Consider the following 15,769-nt stretch of genomic DNA (forward strand, 5'->3'; position numbering starts at 1 on the left):
TGTTCATGGTTGCTGGTGGCTGGAACCAATCACAGCTGTCCTCCGGGACAACACCAAATTTTTATTGGATAATGCATAACGTACATGGATCGTTGTATGGCTCTCATGGAATTACATTTTAAAATATGTGGCATTCATGGTTCTCTCAGCCAAAAAGGTTCCTGACCCCTGGATTAAATGGTACAACTATCCCCCATGCTCTCCAAGACTTTCAATATCCTCATCAAGGATATAGCCCTGGGAAGAATGTTTTCATGAGCCTTCTCGATACCATTAAAATGAAGATGGAAGTGTATTATGAAGGAAAGAAAACAGCAAACAACAACAACAACAAAGATAAATGCTTAATTACTCTTACCAAGAACATTGCTTCTCAAACCATCTGGGGATTTTGCAGATTTGGATGTAGTAGCTCTGGAGAGGAGCCTGAGACTGTGCATTTCTAACAAGCTCCCAGGACATGCTGATGCTGCTGGCCTGCCAATCACACCTGGAGTAACAGGTTCTAGTACTATATAATCCAGGCTTCCAATCATTCCTGAATCATTCTAAATTTCTGAGATACCATAAAAGTAAGTACTGGCTTAGTATTTAAGACAGAAGCATCACCCTGTTATGGTGGAAAGGGGCTGGATTTGGATCAGAAAACATTAATTTTAGCCTTAGTTCAGTCACAACTTGGCTGTTGGACTTTTTTGTGTGTGTGTGTGACAGAAACAGAGAGAGACAGAGAGAGGGACAGATAGGGACAGACAGGAAGAAAGAGAGATGAGAAACATCAATTTTTCATTGATGTTACTTAGTCATTCACTGATTGCTTTCTCATATGTGCCTTGACCGGGGCGGGGCGGGGGCTATAGCAGACCAAGTGACCCCTTGCTTAAGCCAGCAACATTGGGCTCAAGCTAGTGAGCCTTGCTCAAACCAGATGAGTCCATGCTCAAGCTGGCGACCTCAGGATTTTGAACCTGGGTCCTTCGCATCCCAGTCCGATGCTCTATCCACGGAGCTACCACCTGGTCAGGCTGGACTTTTAATCAAATCATTTTACTTACTTAGACCTCAACTATTAAAGAGAGGGGAGGGAGATATAGACTAGATTACCTCAAAAGTCCCTTCTCAAACCACTGTGTTTAGAGACTTATAAAATGAACCTGTGCTTAAAGAATTATCAGGGATTTCTTTCCAGTTGGCAGATTAGATGTCCAGAAAGCAATCTCTGTACAGTTTCTCCAATATTGCTGAATAAAATACTTAAAAGTATTCAAATGCCGGGCTGAGGTGATGAAAAAGTAAAGAAAAATCTTAGAAGAGAGAAACAAAGAAGTTAGCGAGCACTGCAGCAGTCCTTTCCCCGGGGTCTTTGCCCAATCTGAGTAGTGCAGAGCCCGAATTGAGAAGGGCCATGCTCCCTGAGAGGATGGGGAAGGGGACAGCTATTATATTTAGAAAAGCTAGGATCCATGAAGGTATCATCACCCTTTGAGGATGGAAATTAAAACCACCCACCACACCTTCCCCAAAGGAAGATGGTAGGACCCTGGCTCTAGACTAGGGGCAAAATAAGTCTCCCTTGAGAATATGGCATCACAAGCCTGCTTTGACACACATTTGGAGCTAGAATTAACACTATCTGTTGAGCCCAATAAAACTCAAGACAAACCAATGTGACTTCTCCCCCACCTAAGCAAAAATAAATGCAAACACTTCCTGGAAAAATCACTTTAAATCTAGGCCTTTAAAAACTCCCAAGGAATAAGAGGCTACAATCAAGAATTATAAAACAGTCTGACCAGGAGGTGGTACAGTGGACAGAGTGTCGGACTGGGATGCAGAGGACCCAGGTTCAAGACTTGGGCACGGGCTCATCTGGTTTGAGCAAAGCTCACCAGCTTGGACCCAGGGTCGCTGGCTTGAGCAAGGGGTTACTCAGTCTGCTGTAGCCCCACGGTCAAGGCACATATGAGAAAGCAATCAATGAACAACTAGGATGCCACAACGAAAAACTAATGATTGATGCTTCTCATCTCTCTCCGTTCCTGTCTGTCTGTCCCTATCTATCCCTCTCTCTAACTCTTGTTCTGTCTCTGTGGAAAAGGAAAAAAAAAATTATAAAACAAGTGAGGAAGTAAAATTACTGAATGAGGGCCAGTACAAACAACAAGATACTCAATCCAACCTGTTAAAGATACAGATAACTTATTTTCTGTATATGATTATTCCAACAAGTAAGTTTAAAGAATATAAGGACATCAAAATATAACAAAAACAGACTTTTATTAAAGATGATGAGGCAATTATAAATGACCCACATAAAAAAAGATATATAAAAATATAATAACTGAAATTAAAGCTTAAAAAATACAATAGAGAATTAGACAACTGGAGAGAAAATTAGTAAATTGTAAGATGGATTTAAATAACCCACGACACAGCACAGGAAAATAAATATTAAAGAATGGTTTGCTTGACTGGTCAAGGCGTAGTGGAGAGAGCATTGACCTGGGAAGCTGAGGTCCCAGGTTTGAAACTCCAAGGTTGCTAACTTGAGTGTGGGCTCATCTGGCTTGAACACAGGCTTACCAGCTTCAGTACAGTGTCACTGGCCTGAGTACGGGATAATCAACATGATCCCATGGTCACTGGCTTGAGCCCAAGGTTGCTGGCTCGGCTGGAGCCCCCCACCCCCGTTCACAGCACATAAAAGAAACAATCAATGAACAACTAAAGTGATGCAACTACAAGTTGATCCTTCTCATCTCTCTCCCTTCCTGGCTCTCTCACTAAAGAAAATAATAATAAAATAAAAAAATAAAAAAGTGTGGTTATGAGATAAAAGAAAAGGGAAAGGCAGTATTCAAAGAGCTAAAGGCTTGTCTCCAAATTTTTCCAAACTGTTTCAGCTTCAGGAACCCCAATCAGGATAGGTAAATAGAAAGAAATTTCTATATAGACAAACATCAAAACATTACAAAGAAATCTTAAAAGCAGCCAGAGCAAAGACATTACTTACAGGGTACAATTACACTTAAATAATATAGGTTTATTGCAGGCCAGCCTCCCAGAATAGAAGGGGGTCTTCTGCAAAGCCACATGGAAACTTGCTATGGTCTTATGTTTAAGGAAATAGTCTTGGTCAGCCACAAGGCAAGGACCTCAGTGTCTTACTCAAACCAGAGAAAGCATTGATGGTTCTATAACCATGAACACAGATAACAAATACTGCTCTGTCCTGCCACACCATACAGACCCAAGTGCAGGCCTTAGAAAGTCCCCAGTCAAATCAGAAAAAGAGCAAGGCCAACCCACAGCCACAAAAGCTGAGCTGGACATGGTGAACCAAGGTTCGCTCACAGTGTATCCTACGAGCTGGACATGGTGAACCAAAGTTCGATCACAGTGTATCCTACCCCAGGTCATTCCACGGGATCCAGGTCTCTCCTGGAGTCTGAAGCCTGACTCTGCCAGGCAGCTACATGCTGCAGTGAAGGGGGCATGGCACATCTGTTACTAACCTTTTCTCTGTTGAGTTTCCTCCAGCGAATGTTGTTCCAGCAATCATATTCCCTGGCCATTTGCCTTCGCTTGTACAATTTTCAAAATGCTGAGAGAATTATACATCTAGCAAAACTAATTTTCAACACAAGGACAACATGAAGACATCTTCAGACAGACAAAAACAAATATAGTTTACTACCATTAAACCCTCATCAGGATAACTTCTAAAGGATATTCGTCAGGAAAGAGAAAGTAGTTCCAAAGGGAAGATATGATATACAAGAAGAATGCTGAACTAAATACGTATGTAAAACTATATATATACATATATATATATAGTATACATACTATATATATATATGTAGTAAAACTATATATGCATTAACCTGACAATTATACAGTAACCCCTCCCCCCCTCTTGTTAGCAATTTCACTTTCCGTGGTTTCAGTACCTGCGATTAACCATGGTCCAAAAATATTAAATGGAAAATTCCACAAATAAACAATTCATGCGTTTTATATGGTGGCACTGTTCTGAGTAGCATGATAAAATCTTGTGCTTTCCCACTGGGTCCTGCTCAGGACATGAGTCATCCCTTGGTCCAACTTCTCCCACCCGTTAGTCACTTAGGAGCTGTCTCGGTTATCACATCAACTGTTGTGGTATTGCAGTGCTAGTGTTCAGGTAACCCTTATTTTGCTTAATAATGGCCTCAAAGTGCAAGAGTAGTAATGCTGGAAATTCTAAGTTGCCAAGGAGAAGATGTAAAGTGTATGTACGTAAAGGAAAAACAGTATACAGTGGTACCTTGAGATATGAGCAGACCAACATACGAGTTTTTTTTAAGATACGAGCTGTGACTCGGTCTGTAATTTTTTTTGAGATCCGAGAGAAATTCCAAGATATGAGTCGTGATTTGGGAAGCTACCACTAGTTGGCACGTTGGCACATGGGTCCAGTACCGGCAGTTTGATATACTAACGAGTTGACTGACTTATGAGCTCGGCGATAGAACGAATTAAATTCATATCTCAAAGTACCACTGTATACAGGATTCAGTACTTTGTCAGTTTCAGGCATTCACAGGGGTTCGTTCAATTTATCCCCATGGGTAAGGGGGGACTACTATAATGTCTAATTTGTAGATTTAAAATAGAGATTGGCCCTGGCCGGTTTGCTCAATGGATAGAGCATTGGGCCAGCATGTGGACATCCTGGGTTCGATCTCCAGTCAGGGCACACATGGGAAGTGACCATCTGTTTTTCTTTCCCTTTCTCTCCTCCCCTTGCCATAGGCACTGAGGATAGTTCACTTGGGCCGAGTATTCGCCAAAGATGGGGAATGCCAGGTGGATCCTGGTTGGGGTGCATGCAGGAGTCTGTCTATCTCCCCTCTTTGTCTATCTACATAAAAAATCTATATGTAGATATAGATATATAGATATGTATAAATTCTGTCCAATAACAGGTTATAATTTAGGATGGGCCAACAGGAATTAACTACTCCAAGGTCCTTATATTATTAGAGAGTAGGGTAAAGAGAATAGTTTCAGACCTTAAGTTAAATTTAAAAGTAAAAATTTCAAGGGTAAGTGCTAGAAAAACAGAAGCAGAATATATAACTTCCATATACTTCAGGGAAATGAAAGAGAACATGTGGGTGGGGATCTTAATTAATTCATACTAAGAAAAAATAAGACAAATTTAAAGAACAAAATAAAAAGGTAAAAATTCAAAATATATCTGTAATAGTAATAAATGTTAATGGACTAATTTGTCAAGTCAAAAATTATCAAAATAAATTATTTAAAAGTCCAACTATAAGCTTGAGAAGAAATATACCTAAAACCTATGAACACACAAAAGTTGAAAGTAAAAGAATAAAAAATTCTACATAATGCAAATAAGCAAAAGAAAACTGATATAGTTACACTAATATCAGCCAAAATAGAAAAAAATCATTACTAGAAGTCATTATATATATATATATGAAAGATTCAACTAAGAAAATTTCAATTCTAAACTTACATAGACTTAATAACATACAGTACCTTGAAGAAAATATATAGCAAAAATTTATAGAAATACCAGGCAAAGTTTGCATCATAGAGCTTCTCTCAGTAATTGATAAATCAATCAGAAAAAATTAAGAAATAAATCTAAATAAAATTAAAAAGCCAATGTAATATAATTTCTTTCAAATCAATAGCAGTCCTGACTAAGTACTGATTCTGCAATTTATCTCCATTTTCAACACTTGTTATATATTAAAATAATAGGATGATCAGTTTTAGAAATAAACGATTAAGCAGGAGTATAACAAATCACTTTACTCTCTAACAATTATTTTTAGCATAATGAATGCAGAATCAATGGATAAAATAAACATACGAAGTAAAAGATATTTAATATCAGCCAAGAAATTTAATATCAGCATAACCAGGAGAATTACACAGACAGAATGTGACACAAAGCTGAAGTCTAAGAAATGTCTATAAAATGGTTAATGTAGTATGTGTGCCTAATATAGAATACACGACCACTAATGCTTTATCCTGGAATGGCAGTTTACAAGACATAGCTAAGTAATTTGTCAAATGACATTATAGAGAGAAAACTGTGACTCCTCCTCAGTAGGAACATGCCTTAACTATTTACATTTCTACATCACCCAAGAAAATAATAGCTTCAGTTCTCCCATACCACTTCTAGATGTGAAGATAAAAATCATTTAACAATTATCCCACTCTTAATTCTTAAAATAGAAATGTCATATATAGCAGCAGTTTGTAGAATATTCTCATCTGATAACCCACTATACACATCTGTCATGTCCAACAATTCCAAAGGAAAACATGTGAATTTTAAAAATCTTTTCCCTTTATCTTCATTAACATCTGCATAGGACATTTTTTAAAACCAGCAAAATCAATATGGTTTGTGCCATCTAAATCTTAACCAGGACACTAATATACTTAATTTGAATGGCCACATGTCTCTTCATTTTCTAATACAGAAAACTGCCAAAGCCTTTCTTTATAAACATCACCAATAAATGGCACAAATTACTATTGTTCAAACGAGAAATCTGGGAGTTTAGCGAATAAAAATGGAGGATGCCCAGTTGATTTTTTTTTTCAGTGACAGGACAGAGGATAGACAGACTCTTGCACACACCCCAAAGGGGATCCACCTGGCAAATACTATCTGGAGCCAATGCTCAAATCAACAAGTGACCTCTAGCATCTGAGGTCGATGCTTGGACCACCAAGCTATCCTCAGCGCCTAGGGCCAAACCTGAACCAACGGAGTCACTGGCTGTAGGAGGAGAAGAAGGAGAGTAGGGGAAAAGGGAGAGAGAGATAAGTAGATTGTCGCTTCTCCTGTGTGCCCTGACTTGGAATCAAACCCAGGACATCCATATGCTGGACTGATGCTCTATCCAATGAGCAAACAGGCCAGGGCCACATGGTTAAATTTGAATTTCAGATAAATTACAAAAAAGTTTCAGTATAAATATGTACCAAATATTGCATGGGATACACTTATCCTAAAAGATTATTCGTTGTTCATCTGACAACTCAAGCTGGGATTCTTCCTCTATTACCTCCCACACACAATTTACGACACCAAGACCTGTCAATGCTACCTCCTAAAAACATCTAAAATCCATCCACTTTCTTCTGCCACCATTTGATCTAAGTCACCAATCCAGGAATCTCCCAGTCTCTACACTTCTACTTTGTAGAAATATCATTTATTCTAAATGCACTAGCACCAACTTAACAGTAAAAGAAATAAACACTACCTTCAAGTCTCCTTTTCAGGAGCCATTATCTGGTGGCAGTAGAAATCCAAAATCTCTAAAGCAGCATGAGATAGACCAATGAACTCAACTCTGAAGAGGTGAGGCCTTTCATGAAACAGTCCCAAGAAAAGTAACAGTGCTCTTGCTTGTGCCTAAGTCAATGACCCACATTAATCATTTTGCTAATTGCTATTTCTTGACACCAAAGGATTGAGCCAGGGCAAATCTGGGCAAAAAAAAAAAAAAAATTAAATTAATGGCTCAATAGAGTTGGTTGAAATATTCTCATCCTTCAGAATGAATTCTAAGATTTAAAAAGAGACTGCTTGATTCTAGCCCACATCTGACTGTGCGACAGTTTCCTGTCATTAAACTGATAATCTATGGACATCACTCTGGTTCAAATCTACCTATCCTGAAGTTGCAAAGCCATGGTGCAGACAGCATTAAAGTATTTGGGCAGTCAGCATGTAGTCTTCAAATAAATATAAAATATGTGGCACCAACTTTTTCAGAATATTGGTGCTCAGAACATTTGCTGCCTTCTGCCTGATGAATAAATGTTTTGTTGTGAGACTGCTACTCTGTCATGCCCTCTGATCAATGGATACCAACAAAGCAGACTATACTCAGAAATGTATGTTCAAACTTGTTTGACATTTGCAGAGCTGTATAAGCTAACCAAATTCAACACAAATTACTGTCATCAAAATAACTGGCAGATCTAAATAAAACAGGTCTTCCTGTATATCAACCAGGCAATGGAACTCTTACAAATGACTCTGAGATCATGGAACATGATGGCAATTCAAGTGTTTCAAAGTTCTTACAATGTAAATTTGCATATTCATCCATTTAACACAGAATACAATTATGTCCTAATATTGTTGGTGCATATTGTCGGTACAGAACAAAGAGACTCTACTCAAGCTCTTTCTACATGAAACAATCATTACAAATGAAGTCAGAAGAGCATATACAAGTCTGAGTACTTTGTGGTCCAGTTATTATTGAATAAACAAACCTTTCTGTTCTGCCAAAACAAGTCATATCCAGGATGGGTTGTTTTTTTTTGGTATGCCTTATCTTCTTTTTACACTATGGAAACAAATTTCAGACTATGGGTATGCTGTCCAGGCCAACAGTAGAGATTAGAAAGGGATATGAATGTTTGGACAAAACAGGTGTAGTCAACAACTATATAAAATGTTAGATTCAGGGAGTACTGGGACTGCCAAAGAGTGTAACTATTGAAGGAACAGGGAGTGTTGCAAAGAGTGTAACTATTGAAGGAACAGTAAGTGCTGATATGGCTCCTGTGAGGCTGAGAACAAAGAAGGTCAGAGACCCTTATCAGAAATTTAGGTTTGAAATTTGCCACTAAACTAAAACCGGCCCCTGTTGCTATGCTGCCTGTGACCTCCCTAGCCAATAGCTAAACTGCCACATCTGCTTCTGTGCTATGCTTGCTCACTTAGGATATATAAGGGCCTGGCTGTAAGCTCCAAGTGCGGCTTCCGTTTGCAGCTCCTTGTGGGCACGGTGTCTCCGGACATCTTGGGAGTTCGCCCCTGCGCAGGTTAAACTGGCCAATAAAGTAACATCTTAACTCCTGAAAGTCTCCAACGTTTGTTCTCATACCCAGTGGATGCTACATAAAACAGGTCTATAAAACAAATGTGGACGCTGCCAGATCACACAACCCTTAAAGTGTCCACGTGTATTTGCTTGTATAAGCTGCTTTCTTGGTGTCCACTGATCACACAACGTGACAGGTCAGCAGTACTCCAACCAGCTCCCACAACTAAAGTAATATATGTAAAATAATTCAACCCTAGTTCCTTCCGACACCTGGAACCCCAGGCCCAAGGATCAGCAAGTGTTTTTCGGTCATCATAAAAGCACTGGGAGTTGTAACTTGGGGCAGAAGTGAGCTTTCTTGTAAGACACTTCCCCTGGAGACGGAGGATCAGAAACTGTCAGAGCACTGCCCTGAGACCTAAATGCTTCTGGACTGGACTCCCTCTCGGAATGCGGGTGGGGACTGCAGTGCCCCCCCCCCCCCAAGCGTTCTAATGCAAAGCCTTCAAGGACACGTATAAGGTTTCCTTCTTAGTAGAAAACATTGGGGGTTGGGGGGAACTCTGGCTTTTCTCGGACTGAGGCCTCCTTTGCGGCTTTCCTCCCGGTAGGGCATCTTCCCTACGTCTGAAGTTCAAGTTGGCAGAAAAAAAAGGCCCATCGATGTGAGGCATCAACGTCTCGTCCCCTCCCCTGACCCGGGTGCAGGCTCGAGGTCGCGGACCCGAGAGCGGCCTGGCTGGAAGCCCGAGGCACCGGGCCAAACGCTGGGACCCTGTGCGGGTTCCCTGCAGGGACGCGGGGACGGGCGAGCGGGAGGGGTGTCCGCCCAGCTTGCTCACACACCCCGCTCCCGCCCCCAGGGAACGCCAGCTCACGCGCCCGGGCGTCCCCGCGCTCCAGAGCCGCACGCCGGCCAGAGAAGCCCGCTCCGCACCCGCGCGGCCTCTTCCGGGTGCCCGGGCCGCGGCCGCCGGGGCCGCAGTGGCCGGCGGGGCTGCGCTGCGGGATCCCACCCCGGCACCGGCCTGGCCCCTCGCCTCTGACCCCGACTCCGGGCTCCGGCCGCGGCCCCCGGCCCGGGCGCCGACCTGCTCCCGGCCGCGGCCTCCAGGCGGGTGCCGCGCGGGGCCGTCCCGCCGCTCCCTGCCGGCAACCGGCTGCTGCCCCGGGCGGTGCGGCCCGCCCCGCCGTCCCGGGCCCGACGCTCACCTCTCCTTGGAGTAGAGCTGCAGCTGCTGCTCCTGCTGCTTCTTCCGGATAAACGCCATGGAGGGCGGGCGGGCACGGGCGGGGGGCGCGCGCCGAGGAGTAGCCGGCCTGCGGTCCCGGCCGGAGGAGAGCGCGGCTGCCGCGCAGCTTCCCGTGCGCGCCGCTCGGCCGCCGAGAGCCCTACGCTGCGCCCAGGGCCCGCGGCGTCCCGGCCGCGCTCACCGCATCTCCGCGTGGGGACTCGGGCGCTGTGACTCAGGCCCGGAGGAGGGGCGCCCGGTGACCCGAGGCGTCCCAGGTGCTCGCCAAGGACCCGGAGGTCAGCAGAGGAGCGGTCCTTCCAAACTAAGCGTTCGCGCTTCTCCAGCCGCTGCACTGCTCCCTGATGAACATTTTACACCTGAAAACGGAGGATGCTTGCCCATAAAAGTTACCATTTTGTTGGCCTCCGGGACTCGAAATAATGTCTGGGACTCCCAGTCACTTGGTAACTGAAATAACTGGTCGCATGACTTTTTTTCTAAGAACTTGATTAGAGTATATATATTATAGGTCACACACCAAGCAATTACACCATTTGAAGTGTATCATTCAACAACTTTTAGTATGTTTGTATATGTATAACTATCACTATAATTTGGAGATACTTTTATTGCCTCCAAGAAAAATCCTTACCCTTTAGTTATCACGCCCCCCCCCCTTAATATCATTCAGTCATCATCACACACACCCCAAGCTGCACACCGCGGCCCCAGAACACATGCAGCTTTCTGTCTTTGATTTTGCCTATTCTGGACATTGCATATAAATGTAATCACATGACAGCCTTTTATGTCTGGTTTCTATCACTGAGCATGTTTTCTAGGTTTAGCCATGTATCAGTACGTTCCTTTCTATTGCTGATGAGCAGTGGAATAATGTTGATCCATTCACCAATTGATAGAAATTTTGGTTGTTTCTACTTTTTGGGTATTATGAATAATGCTGCTATGTACCAATATTTATGTGGACATATATTTTCATGTCTACTGATGACATATCTAAGAGTAGAATTGCTAGGTCATACAGTAATTCTGTGTTTAAACATTTGAGAAACTGTCCCAACTATTTTCCAAAGTGGTTGTACCATTTTAAATTTCCACCAGCAGTGTATAAGGCTTCCAAGTTCTTCACATCCTCGTCAATACTTGTTATTGTCTGACTTTTATATTATAGCTATCCTAGTTGGTATGACTGGTGTTTCACTGTGTTATGACTCCTTACTATATCCTGAGTGTGACCCTATGATTGTTTACCTTTGTGAGTGATTCTTCAATAATGAACATCTAAGTTGTGTAAGAGCTAACACATATCTTTTATTGCCTTACAGACCAGGTTCTACAGGGTTAGTTTTTTTTTAAAAGCTTCAAGGCAAACATGTATTTGAGCTCTCTAGTATGTTGCAGGAGTCTGGTGAGAAAAGGGGGGGAGCCAAGAATAAAAGTTGGGACTGGATCTTATAGAACTTGGGAAAATGAAATGCATATAGTGAGTACTCATTAAAGTTTCTTTTTGGAATGAAGGAAGGTTCATGGGTAGGTACAACAATAGCTTTCTTTATGAGAAGTACTATAATAGATGCTACTAGTTCAGAAGAGAAAAATCACTTTGGCTGGAATAAGGTGGGAAAACAGCATGCAAGTTTTGTCTTTTAATTAAACATTAAAGGATGATGTGATCGTGGTAGGTGGAGAATCTCCCTGACCAAATTCTAGCCAGGACTGTTTAAGCACTCTTCTCATTAGGCCTCAACCTTGGCCTATAAAAACTACAGATTCTCATCAGAAATGATTTTTGTCTACTAACCCACCCCTACCCCCACACCCATTCCCAACACACACACACATTAAAAGACTTAGCTAACATAGTTTCTGACAGCTCAAGACCTTATTCCTAGGATGACCCAAAGCTCAAGGCTGCCCCCAAAATGCACTTTATTCTAGCCTACACTGACTGTAGGCCCCTGACTTCTTAAAACATTTATTTAAAGGGGCTTGCTGCCTGACCTGTGGTGGTGCAGTGGATAAAGCATCAACCTGGAATACTGAGGTGGTTGGTTCGAAACCCCGGGCTTGCCTGGTGAAGGCACATATGGGAGTTGATGCTTCCTGCTCCTCCCCCTTCTCTCTTTCTCTCTCCTTTCTAAAAAAATGAATAAATAATAAAAAGAAAAAAAAAGAGCTACCTTCTCTCTATAGCAGAGAAAAAAGGGGAGGGGGCTTGCTTAGTATTCCATATATGTACCAAAGCTTTTTAATTCATGCGTCCACTGACAGACACTTGGGCTGTTTCCAGATCTTCGCTATTGTGAACAATGCTGCCATAAACATGGGGGTGCATTTCTCCTTTTGGAACAGTTCTATGGTGTTCTTAGGGTATATTCCTAAAAGTGGGATAGCTGGGTCAAAGAGCAGTTATATTTTAAATTTGTTGAGGAATCGCCATACTGTTTTCCACAGTGGCTGCACCAGTCTGCATTCCCACCAGCAGGAGGGTTCCCTATTCTCCACATCCTCGCCAGCACTTATTTTGTTGTTTTGTTGATGAGCACCATTCTGGCTGGTGTGAGGTGATATCTCATTGTGGTTTTAATTTGCATTTCTCTGATGATTAGTGATGTTGAGCATTTTTTCATGTGCCTATTGGCCATCTGTATGTCCTCTTTAGAGAAGTGTCAATTCATTTCTTTCGCCCATTTTTTAATTGGATTGTATATGTTTGTCTTCCTGGTGTTGAGATTTACAAGTTCTTTATAAATTTTGGTTATTAACCCCTTATCAGACGTATTGTCAAATATGTTCTCCCATTGTGTAGTTTGTCTTTTTATTGTTCTTATTGTCTTTAGCTATGCAAAAGCCTTTTAGTTTGATATAGCCCCATTTGTTTATCCAACTTTGGTATATATATATACTATGGAATACTATTCAGCCATAAAAAATGATGACATCAGATCATTTACAATAACATGGATGGACCTTGAAAACATTATACGGAGTGAAATAAGTAAATCAGAAAAAACTAAGAACTATATGAATCCATACATAGATGGGACATAAAAATGAGATTCAGAGACATGGACAAGAATGTGATGGTAATGGGGGTGGGGGTTGGGGGGGGTGGGGAAAGGGAGGGGGTGGAGGAGGGGAGGGGCACAAAGAAAACCAGATAGAAGGTGATGGAAGACAATTTGACTTTGAGTGAGGGGTAGCAACATAATCAAATGTCAAAATAATCTGGAGATGTTTTCTCTGAACATATGTACCCTGATTTATCAATGTCACTACATTAAAATTAATTAAAAAAAGAAAAAATAAATAAAAGGGGCTTGCAAGTGTGAATACGTTTTCTCGACTTTGAAATGTATATGTATCTCCTGTACTCAGTAGTACCTTTCATAGGGACTTGAAAGCCATTCCTTTGAAATGTAATCATCAGGCAGGATATGGCTTCTGTCTTCCAGTCACTGTGGGAAGATAATTGCCAACCAACAGACAGAGATATAGCATTTGCCTGTGATGAACCCTGAATAATTTTCCACATCCCTGTTTTCTTTGACAGGAGGAAGGGAACAAACTGGTCCAAGAAATTTTCTTGAATAGCTCACAAAATAGATGCTTCTGCTGTCACACAGTTTGTGTTTGTGGAGAAGGAAGAGAAAACTGAGGTGGTAACTTCCTTATCCTCCCAGCACCAAATCATCCAACCTACTAGCATCTGTTCTCTTGTCTTCATTCCTGCTATTTTGAGATCTATTTGCTCCTATCAAAGATCAACTCTTTTCTCTCTCTTGCTTTGACTACTTCTATCCAGTCCTTTCCATCTGAATGTAAATATAATTTCCAAAAAATGTTCCCTTTATCCTCCATCTTCCTCCAGCTCCCCATTCTTAGCAAAACTTCTTAAAACATCTGCCTGCACATGCTGTCTCTATTTTCTCATCTTGTATTCTCTTCGGTCTGTTCCAGCTGGACTTCTGTTTCCACCATGCCACTGTAATGCTTCTTGTCAAATCACCACATTCATTGGTTAGTTTCCTAGCTTCAGTTTTCCTGAGCTCTCAGTAGACTTCAGCATAGTTGACCATAGCATTCAACATAGCTCCTTGCTGGAGCTCCTTCCGTTTCCCTCAGTTACTTCCAAGGTCCCAGAGTTTCCTTGCTTTCCAATTGCCTTGCTTCTTATTCTTTCTCAGTCTCCTTGGTTGGTTTCTCTCCTGCTTAACTTCTTAATATTGATTCTCTGTGCGCTCTCTACAGGTCATTCTACTCAATCCATGACTGGATGGGGGGGGGCAAAGAGGTAGGTAAAGTCTTCTGTTTAGATGTGTGTAAATTAAATTTAGTGGCAAATTTCCAGGATTTTACCATGTAGATATCTACCACAGAAGACATGAGAGAAACATCTCACAATATACAGCAAAGGAAACGATGTCAGAAGAGGCTGAGTGAGAAATTACTTTGAATTGTACATCCCTCAAGAAACCACTTTTGAACAGAACACTGAACTTCCAATGAGGCTTTCCTCAGCCTTAAGCCAGTCTTACCTTGGTCTTTAGTCGCTGAAAACTGTAGTTTAGAGATAATATTATCTACCTCAAATGAAGGTGATTGCACATCCCAGGCACTGTGGTAAGCTCTGGGAGAGACCTCATCTCCTCACACACCCACTCCACCAGTTCTTGTCCTTGTGAAGGTCAGAGCTTTGTTCTCTTGAAACAGTTTTCATTCAGAGCTATTTTGTAATCACAAAACACATCTTTGAGCTCTCAGTAATGGTTTGTTGTTTTTTTTTTCACTTTACAGACTAAGCCTTAAAAACTTCAAAGAGCTTTGTGCTCAGTTTTAAAATTGCATTTGATTGCAGATGAGGATATTTCTGTACCTTCCATTTACTAGGTGTCAGTCACTAGATAGCAATGTTTTTATTCGGTTTGTAAAATAAATGTCTTTCACTATTGCAATTTCTGAAAAATGCTTAAGTTAATTTTTAAAATTTTATGGAAACAGAAACATTTAATTATTGCCCCTTATGTTTAAGTAGTAGCATACATTTTTTAAAATCTAGATAAAAGAGTCAATTGCTATTCCCTTATTTATATGTTACGACTTCCATTATGCCTTTAAGCTTCCTGTTCTCTCTGCTTGAAATACTTTTTACCTTTCTCCCGCCGTTTCTCCCTGTTGAAATCCTACTCATACTTTAAAGTTGTGACTCAAGACTTTGAAGTCCTCTCTGATGCATCCACATTCATCCACTCAGTACATGTTTGCTTTACACCATGTCATCATGGTGGGTAGTGAATTCACAAAGCTCACAGCCAGATAGGGATTTTAACTGATCCCATTCTACCTTACATTATTAGGATCTATCTCCCCATTTAGGTTGGAAACTCCATGGGGACAGGAACAGTGACTTGTTGGACTTAATATTAACATTAACTCTTACCACAGTGTCTTGCACTTAGTGTTTGCTCAATAAATGTTTGTTTAATTTTACACTTTCTTTTGTCACTACTGTGTCTGTTATTATTTGTTGCACTGTAAGTCACAGAAAACTCAGTTAACTGCTGAGTTCTTTTTCTCATTGGCATTGTTTGAACAGCTCAGTAGTATGCTATGATTTTTCTCTTA

General features: G+C 41.4%; 1 protein-coding gene across 1 annotated transcript in view; it reads right to left on the reverse strand.

Annotated features, from left to right (window-relative positions):
- The window catches only part of NSMAF (neutral sphingomyelinase activation associated factor), a 66,367-nt gene extending 55,571 nt beyond the window's left edge, over positions 1-10,796 (reverse strand). The window contains exon 1 of the mRNA XM_066266178.1: positions 10,101-10,796. Coding sequence (XP_066122275.1) covers positions 10,101-10,159 — 59 coding nt within the window. The 5' untranslated portion in view covers positions 10,160-10,796. The remainder of the gene's footprint in view (positions 1-10,100) is intronic.
- Positions 10,797-15,769: the final 4,973 nt, after the last annotated feature.

The sequence above is a fragment of the Saccopteryx bilineata genome, chromosome 3 (genome assembly GCF_036850765.1).
Source record: "Saccopteryx bilineata isolate mSacBil1 chromosome 3, mSacBil1_pri_phased_curated, whole genome shotgun sequence".
In the NCBI taxonomy this organism is placed as follows: domain Eukaryota; kingdom Metazoa; phylum Chordata; class Mammalia; order Chiroptera; family Emballonuridae; genus Saccopteryx; species Saccopteryx bilineata.